Source organism: Hevea brasiliensis, chromosome 4 (genome assembly GCF_030052815.1).
Source record: "Hevea brasiliensis isolate MT/VB/25A 57/8 chromosome 4, ASM3005281v1, whole genome shotgun sequence".
NCBI classification, from domain to species: Eukaryota; Viridiplantae; Streptophyta; class Magnoliopsida; order Malpighiales; family Euphorbiaceae; genus Hevea; species Hevea brasiliensis.
This window is the reverse complement of record NC_079496.1, coordinates 1,384,986-1,393,996: the sequence shown is the minus strand read 5'-3', so window position 1 is coordinate 1,393,996 and position 9,011 is coordinate 1,384,986. Positions and strand designations below refer to the sequence as shown.

Below are 9,011 nucleotides of genomic sequence, written 5' to 3'. Positions count from 1 at the left end.
AAAGCTGTGGCCGGCATTCATCGGTACACATACTGGATCATGATCGAACATTCAACAAGGTTGCACGTGAAATGATCAGAACCTTTTGACGGGAGAATTATTTTTTAGAAAAAAAAAAAACTGAAGAATTTATTCTGAGTGGATAAATTATTATAAATATTTAATTTTAAATTAAAATACGTTTCGTATTAATATATCAAAAATAAAGCAAGTCGGAGGTTTCTTTTGCATGATCACCGTGTTTTTGTTTTTCCATTTCTAAATCATTTTGAAGTTAAAAAAGGAAAAAAAAAACACTGAATTTATGGAATCAAATGACACTGGTGGATCCCAGAACTAGGACTCGCCACGAAATTCTCAAAACTCGTTACACGTAATCGCGGTCATGGAAACACGTGTCCTTTTCTCTGACCATCTCCTGGTCCGTAAGTTGTTCACTTTCTAGGCTACGGTTGCACCGCTTCATTTCACTTTGTTGTGCTAGTCTCAGAGCTGTTATTTTAGAGAGAGAGAGAGAGAGATAGAGAGAGACAGAGAGAAGAAAAGAGCTCCAAAAATGAGCAAGAACTTGTCATTACTGGATGAACTCCGTGGATTCGAAAAGGGTTGCTTCTTCGACCTTGGCCACCCTCTCCTCAACCGCATCGCCGAGAGCTTTGTCAAAGCCGCTGGGGTACTTTTATGTATCCTCTGTATTACTATTTTCATGCCACCAATGAGCTAATAGATGTTTGCTTGATCGCAGATTGGAGCAATTCAGGCGGTGTCTCGTGAGGCTTATTTCACTGCAATTGAAGGTAACGCTATAGATATGCAGAGTTAATTTTGTGTCTGTCGATGTTTTTTGATGTTTGGATTGTAATTTTTTTGGTCTATTAGTTTCTCTTGATACTCGAATTCGAGATTTTACGGACATAGATATAAAGTACTACTCCCGTACTAATTAACCAAAGCCCATTGGTATATAGGTAGTGGATTTGATTCAAGTGATGTGCCGCCAGAGCTGTCTACTGATTCCAAGAAGCGCCACCGATTCCCTGACCTCAAAGGTACGTTTATCCACCAGTATTGGCGAATGGTAATTCCGCTGTTATTTTGTCATCTTAATAGGATGTTGAAGTTTTTGGTTCAGCGATCCGTTTGGTTCCATTTTCTGTATTTCCCATCTCTTACATAGCTATTTTTAGCTTTGCAGGAGAAACCAACCGAAATTCTCTTGAAGCCTTGGTGAGTTCTGAACCATCAATTCTATAAGAACTTATTCATAATTGGAACTTGGCAAAAGATTTATGTTGTGTTGCTTTCTCTAAAATTCGCCTGTTGTTGTTTTGTAGGTGAAGAGCACGGGAAAAGAATCATTACAGTGGGGTGAGTATTTGTGACTCGTATTTGTATACATGTTGGCCTTCTCTCTTCTGGGGTTTGTCAAAAATGAATTTATATCATTAAAATTATACTTTAATGCGATCATAATTATGAATTGTGTGACAATCATTTGTTTTGGATGCTGCAGGACTGGCTGCCGGGGTGTATTCAGGTCTCACTTATGGGCTAAGAGAGGCTCGTGGAGCTCATGATTGGGTAATTAATTTTTCTCGTGTATAACCTATATGCACTGTATATATGACAATGGCTGTAGTAAAATCCTAGTTACTAAATGGTGCATATTGACACAATAAGTTACCCAGTAAGTTAAAACCTCATCGGTAGTTTGGTCGTGGACGGCTTGAGATTTAGTTGGAGCCAAATAAAATAAAATTAAATAAAGTTAAGTTCATTTTCCTTATAGTCTTTGGGTGCATCATCCTATGTAATAGTTTATTTTCATGGTAAAAACATGGCACTACTAGTTTTTACATCTCTTTTGTCCGAGATATATTGAAGTGCATAATCATTATTATAATCATGATATTTTATTGCTTAATTCAATACAGAAAAATAGTGCAGTGGCTGGAGCTATAACAGGCATGGCATTGGCACTTACAACAGATGATGTCTCCCATGATCATGTAGTTCAATGTGCTATCACTGGAGCCGCAATTTCCACTGCTGCAAATCTTCTGACTGGGATATTCTGAACCTCGAATAATGTCTCAAAATGCGGCTGCTACTTAATTTCTAGTTTAATCCATAACATAATTGCTATTTTCTTGAGCATGCACTGCCTTGGATTTCTCTTTTGAACTGATATTTTCTATCATAATGGGGATTAAAATACTTGAATATTTTGGCCTTCCTGTTTGATAAAGGCAAATGGTTCATTTGTAGATGATTGTTGAATCTAATAACGTTGCTTAAATCTTGATCTTATGTTAAAATGTTGAGCTTTGAGCATGTGGCATGCAAGCTTCAAGTATAGAATAGCTATCTGGAGTAATATTTTGTAGCCCAATGGTCTGCAGTAGCCCACTGTAGCTTTGTTTGGTTGGAAAAGAAAAGAACAAATAAAACCCAGATGATGTAATTGTAAGGATGTGAGCTAAGGTGCATTTCAGCACCGACTAGCGTTCAACACTTGTTCTGTTTCAGAAAGTTTCTTTAACCCAGATTTTTTTTTTAATTAAAATTAAATTAATATTTAATTAAAATAAATATTTGGAAATTTATTATTTTTTATTAATATTTAATTAAAAATAATATCTATAAATTTTATTTATGGGTTTATTATTTTTTATGTAAAAAATTAAAACATTGATAAAATATTATTATTATTATTATTATTTTCAAGTTCTTATAAATTAAATTTTAATGAATAATAAATAATATATATAATTAATAATTTTCATTAATAAATTTAGTTAAAATAAAATAAATTATTGATAATAATTATTAATTAATTTAATTTTTATCTTATAATTTTAATTTATTGTTTTTCCTTCTCTTTTACCGCGTACTTTTGCAATTCTATTCTAATTAGCCATCTCTGTGCACGCATTTGCAGTGGCAATCTTAAAATGGTTGATGCAATAAAATTCCATCAATTATTCTTTCGGATATTGCAATCATTTTCTTGTTGGAATAGCTAAATATTTTAGTTACTTTTATATTAAATGTTTTACTTTTAGATGAGATTAAAATAAATATTAAATTAAACTATAAATGTGAAAATCAGAATGGTATCACGGAGAAACCATTTTTTAATTATTGACCATCCAAATAATTTTTATTATTTTATTATGATATAAACAAATGAAGTATTTTAATTTTTTTTTATTTTAACATACTTTATTATGGCATTATATATATATATATATATATATATATATATATATATATATATATATATATATATATATATATAATTTTTAATGACAATTAAAATTTAAAAATACTGTAAATAAAAAATATTTTTTAAAAAATAAATTTTAAAAATAAGATATTTTATAATTATTTAATAAATTAAAATATTAAAATGATGATCGCAAATTAAGAGTATTTTTTTTCTTATCTATACCACCAAATAGAATATAAACATAATATATTTTTGTGTATTTATCATATTTTTATATATCATTTAAAATATTAAAATTAAAATTTTACAAATAAAATATATAAATTTTTTTAAAAAAAATAAATTATCAAAGTTTTTTTAAAATAAAAATAAATTATATTGTTACTTAAACTCTTTTTATATATATATATATATATATATATATATATATATATATATATATATTAATTCAAAATATAAAATTAATTCTTATATTTTTTATTAATTTTAATGAAAAATTATTAAAAATAATAATTATTCTTTTTTATAAAATTGAGTTGATCATTTGACAATATTTAAGAGCACGTAGCTTCATGTATTGGTCCCTTAGGAAAAATCTTTTGACTCCATCCTTTGATCGAATAACAAACATTCATCTTGTTCGTATTTTATGAAAGGCTAATTGGATTATTGCCATTGACTTATTGAATTAATAATAATAATAATAACAAAAAAAAAGTGCCGATAACCCAACACTAGGCTCATGGGCCACGGTAATATATATTGGGCCTAGAATTCGGCCCATGAAAATTAAGTCCATTACTTATTCGCCGGGGGCGCAAGAATCGAGAATAAAGAGCTGAGAATGGGATTCAAGTCCTCTGTCTTACTATAATCTAAATTCTTGGATCCATGCGATCCTCTCTGCGGTCTACTACGGCATAATTACCCGATCCTGAACTCGTCAAGGTATGCGTTTTTTTTTCTTTGATTTTCTTTTCTGGTTTTTATTTTTCTATGGCTCTATTTGCTTGTATATAGTTGTAATTTAGGGCATGAATTTTGAATAGGCAATCTGGTTAGGGTTGGTTGTATTTGGAAATTTAGATTTGCAATCTGATTTTTCCTGGTGTTTTTTATTCGCTTTTGCTATTTTCTCTTTATTGATCAGATACTCCTTGTTAGGGTTTCTTTCCCCTTGAAGATTTTGTACGACGTTGATAGTCTTAGGCGCGGAGGAAATCGAGAGATTCTAATAGAAATTTAGAGAACAGTTTCTGTTATTTCGTAGAAGTATTATACCTGTTAGTTGCTGAATTATGACTAAGTAAATTAACTTTTGAATGCAGGGTGATTAAATTTTAGATTGACGTTGCTGTTTTTGGGTTGAAGGTTGTGGGTATTGGGGTTTTAGATAATGTCGAGTAAGAAGGAAGAGAAAGCTCAGGCTGCGGCTGAGAGGATCAAGGCTGCAGCATTGAGTGCTGCAAAAGGTCTTAGTCGTGCTCAGGCTGAAAGGGCTGCGGCTGCAGCTGCCAGAAATGTCAATGCTTATGGGCAGAAGGAAGAAGGGCCTAGCCGATGGCAAGAGAAAAGAGAAGCCAAGCGGCAGATGTACTTGATGAGTACAGAAAAACAAGTGATATTGGGTGAAAGAAAAGACCTCAAGCGTACTATGACCGCTGTTGGTGGCACTTCTCAGTGTCAGAAATGTTTTCAAACTGGACACTGGACTTTCGAGTGCAAGAATGAAAGAGTTTATATGACGCGTCCCTCAAGGACACAGCAGCTTAAGAATCCTAAATTGAGGATGAAACTTTCTATCTCATATGATCTTGAGAATCCGGATTCTAAGGAGGAGAATGGTAAATCATCTAAGAAAAGTAAGAGGAAGCATAGATCAGATTCTGATTCTGGAAGTGATAGTGAGGCTTCGGTTTTTGAGAGTGATAGTGGGTCTTCGTCTGTGACAGAAACAGAATCTTCCTCAGAGGAAGAGAGTTCAGATTACAGCTCATCATCTGATTCCGAGGAAAAGAGGAGGCGGCGGAGGAAGAAAAAGCAGAAGAAGAAGGAGAGGCGTAGGAGGTATAGCTCAACTTCGGAGTCGTCTGACTCTGATTCAGGTTCAGAATCTGATTCCGAAGATAGGAGCAGCCGGAGGAAGAGGAGGCACAGCAGAAAGCGCTAAATGAGGTGGTCAGAAGCAGGATAGATCAACGAATCATATTGGCTTCACTGTTATCTGCACTTTCATTATATCAAGCAGTTTAAGCTTATTAGATGAGAACAAAAATAAGTTAGCAGATGTGTTTGTTTTTCATTTCTGTTACTTCTCGCTTTGTGATGTAATACTGCCAGTTTTCTTTACATGTTGAACTTGTTATGGGTATTTTGATGGGTTTGCCTATATTAATGAACTGGATTTTGCATGGAATCTGGCTTTTTAAATGGTACATATTTTGCTTCCTGTTTTTCAATTGCTATTTACGTCTCTCCTTGCTCTTGAGACTATATAAATCAGGCCATGATATTGTTGGGTAGCAAAGCCAGGATGCTTTTATATTTCTCTCGTTGTGCTACTGTAAGAATAGGAAACCGAAACGTTAATGCCTTGTTGTGTTGACCCTATAGCAGTATATGGACTGATCCTTCTATTACTCATTCCCTTTGTTATTACACGTGACCCGAGCGGCACTGTTTGTAGCCTTTAGAACATAGAGGAACTCTCCACCAAGTCTCTAGGTCTACCTAAACTTTACGGGTCTCTAGTTAATTTTTGTAGTTTTCACAAAGATAGATTTAACACTTTCACCACTGGTGTTCTCTGGATCTCTCTCTTGCATTGGGCCAGAACTTGTAGATAAAGATAAAAAGAGGATCAGATTGGAGTAGGGAGGACGAGGGACGGTGAGGTCGTGTGAAACAACTTTCAAGTTTGCAGCAAGGATTTAAAACAAAAGCATGTTTTACAATGAGTGTATACAAGTTTTGCCCCAACTGGTTAGTCTTTTTTTTTTTGCCCACCTACCCTGTCATTATAGATATTTAACATGAATATGCTCATTGTTTCACCATTATCTTGAGTTCAAAATTCAAACTAGAAGGCATTCATTAAACAACCATCATGAAACCAAGTGCCAAACCTTCCAGACCTTCCTAACTTAAATATTTTGATCCATATATTAGCAATTCAATGATAATCTTTTCACTTCGTCTTGATAGCTACCCACTGGATGTGCATTTATTAAGTTTTAACAACGCCATCTCTCAGAGGCTGATGAACACATTATATAACTGTGATTACTGATTGGAAATTGGAATTTGATATCATTGTTTCATCCTAGCAGATGCATTCATATTGTTTCAGATGCCTAACATCTATATTTTTCAAAAATTTCAGTAACAACATTCCCTACCCTAAGGAAGACAAGAAACAAAGGATCCTCCTCTTTGCATGTCGAAACTGTGATCACCAGGTGCATAATTATCTTCTTCGATCTTTTGATCATTTGTAAAGAAGTTTTTTATGTGTGTTATGGTATACAATTTATAAAATGATGATATCATGTACCAAACAGAAAATTCTCTCATATTAATACTACTCCACTGAATTTATTTAGAAGCCAAAATGCTTCTCCAATATGTTGTAGTGGTTGTAATGGGAATAAAACTGTATTATTCATAAAGTATCAGAAGTGATTTGATAGTATGCATCTACCTATCTGAGTCATGATTTATCCAATGAGTTACTCAAAATCTTGCAGGAGATTGCTGATAATAATCGTGTTTATAGAAATGAGGTACACCACTCTGTTTCAGAATATACACAGATTTTAGAGGATGTGGCCTCAGATCCAACTCTACCTCGTACTAAATCCGTTCGTTGCTGTGCATGTGGCCATGGAGAAGCTGTCTTTTTACAGGCAACTTTCCAACCTGCTTTTGTTGTTGCAATACTATTGATATACAACACCAATTTATTTCCTTCGCATTGGAGGGTGAATATAGGAAGTAATAGGAGTAGCCACAGTCCGGTCCAGTCCAGTTTCGGTTCAGCAGTTTAGGGAACCAGGGAAAAAACTGTAGGATCTTGGTTTCAGTCTCAATTTTGATTCAGTCTCAATTTTGATCAAATCTAATTATCAAATTATTAAAAAAACCTTTTTAAGCAAAAAAAAAAAAAAAAAACCGATTTTGACCTAGAACTAGGTCGGAAAGCACAGTTTAAGTCTGATTTAAGTCGAGCTAATTTTGCTTCGATTCCTAATCTGGGTTAGACCATATCAATTCTAGCCAGAACCGGATAATGCCCAAGACTATGCATTGTAGGCTTGTAACTAGCTGCCTTGGAGCAAAATGCACATATTTGGTTCTTTGCATTATTATTGGTTCTTGTAATGCTTTGAAATTTTTGCATGAAAATGCAGGCAACTTCTAGAGAAGAAGGTATGACACTGTTTTATGTCTGCTGCAATCCAAACTGCGGGAATCGTTGGAAAGACTAACATCATATCTTCACATGAATTCAGAGCTATCTGCTAGCGAATTCAAAGCTCTCAACGTTGATGTATATCTCTCTTATAGTTTTTGACAACTCAAAAGAAAGCCTCTTGCTTGAGTTCGTTATATGCAGTATATGAAAGCTAATCTCTCCATGTAGGATCATAGTTATTAAAGGCGGCTCAAGGCGCACTAAGGTGCGAAAGGGTTCTAGAGCATAGGCGTAAGGTGAAGGCGCAACCCTGAGCGAGATGAGGCGAAAAAAAAAAAAAGAATATTCTATCAAACTTCAAATAATATAAAACTAAAAATAATAATAACAAATAAGCATTCAAGTACTAAATTATTAAAATTTTAATAGTCTTTTAATCTTTCATAACTAAAGTTAAGAAGTTATAAAGTAACTATATCTTCATCATCTTTTTCTACACTTTCATTCTCTTAATATTTATCTTCAAAATCAATATTTTCATCATTTTCCTCACCTTTAACAACTAAAGGAGTATTAACTTTTTTTTTTAAAAAAAGATAATGAGTGGTAGTGTTGAAAATGAAAATATGAGAGGTTTTTAATCATGAGTATGTTAGTTTGATAAGATTTTGGTTACTAGTTATCACCAACGATACTAATTTTGAAAACTTCTAGATCAACAAATTTCGAGTTGATGATAGTACTTTTTGTCAATAGAAGTACTCGCCGAATGTAGAAACAAAAAAGGCACGTCTTTCTACCCTTGCGCCTGGAACAAGGTGCACACTTAGGCGCATAAGGCGAGAGCCTGGTGAATGTTACCCACCTTTTTCCTGTAAAGGTGCTAGGACTGAAGCCTGGTGAGTCTAAGGCGCGCCTTTAATAACTCTGTGTAGGATGTGTACATTACAACACATTTTCATATACAACTATTAGGAGGGTTTTATATTAAAAAATGAAATTCAAAAACAACAACGCCATGGTAACTCTCTGAGTTTAGAGATTAAATTTACCCAAATTTTTATCAAGCAAATTGAAATATAATCATTTTGTTGACAGCATCCAAGTAAAAAAGAGGATTACGATGTAAAAAAATTTGTTTGCACGATAAAATATGATTATTTTTATATTTTCAAGGTTCTTATTATTGGTAATTTCAACGTCCATTTCCAAAGAATTTCATATTTACAAACAAATAGATTGATAGGTTTAAAATCTATTCAAGAATTAGTAAAAAAATTTTAAAAAATGAATATTTGGATGTAATTACAAAGAAGGCACTCGATCAAACTTGAGAAAGGAATTAAAGCCGACAGCAACAAGAAT

The 9,011-nt window shown here is 33.2% G+C and overlaps 3 protein-coding genes across 5 annotated transcripts; all 3 read left to right on the top strand.

The window, feature by feature from the left end:
* Positions 1 to 423: 423 nt before the first annotated feature.
* On the top strand, positions 424 to 2,299 carry LOC110633114 (outer envelope pore protein 16-2, chloroplastic). The gene is made up of 7 exons (XM_021781593.2): positions 424 to 673; positions 746 to 797; positions 969 to 1,049; positions 1,196 to 1,227; positions 1,335 to 1,368; positions 1,514 to 1,581; positions 1,935 to 2,299. The coding sequence occupies exons 1-7, from the start codon at positions 557 to 559 to the stop codon at positions 2,076 to 2,078; spliced, it is 528 nt and encodes a 175-aa protein (XP_021637285.1). The 5' UTR covers positions 424 to 556; the 3' UTR covers positions 2,079 to 2,299.
* A 1,750-nt stretch (positions 2,300 to 4,049) lies between these two features.
* On the top strand, positions 4,050 to 5,648 carry LOC110633070 (uncharacterized). 2 transcript variants are annotated; one of them, XM_021781526.2, is made up of 2 exons: positions 4,050 to 4,180; positions 4,604 to 5,648. In XM_021781526.2, the coding sequence occupies exon 2, from the start codon at positions 4,629 to 4,631 to the stop codon at positions 5,400 to 5,402; it is 774 nt and encodes a 257-aa protein (XP_021637218.1). In that variant the 5' UTR covers positions 4,050 to 4,180; positions 4,604 to 4,628; the 3' UTR covers positions 5,403 to 5,648. The 2 variants fall into 2 exon arrangements, with proteins under 2 accessions (XP_021637218.1, XP_021637221.1); XM_021781529.2 differs by having other exon boundaries at positions 4,561 to 5,648.
* A 220-nt stretch (positions 5,649 to 5,868) lies between these two features.
* Positions 5,869 to 7,861, top strand: LOC110633072 (DNA-directed RNA polymerases II, IV and V subunit 9B). Of its 2 annotated transcripts, XM_058144927.1 has the most exons (4): positions 5,869 to 6,214; positions 6,615 to 6,690; positions 6,979 to 7,137; positions 7,642 to 7,861. In XM_058144927.1, the coding sequence occupies exons 1-4, from the start codon at positions 6,186 to 6,188 to the stop codon at positions 7,717 to 7,719; spliced, it is 342 nt and encodes a 113-aa protein (XP_058000910.1). In that variant the 5' UTR covers positions 5,869 to 6,185; the 3' UTR covers positions 7,720 to 7,861. The 2 variants fall into 2 exon arrangements, with proteins under 2 accessions (XP_058000910.1, XP_058000909.1); XM_058144926.1 differs by having other exon boundaries at positions 6,979 to 7,861.
* The last annotated feature ends 1,150 nt before the right edge of the window (positions 7,862 to 9,011 follow it).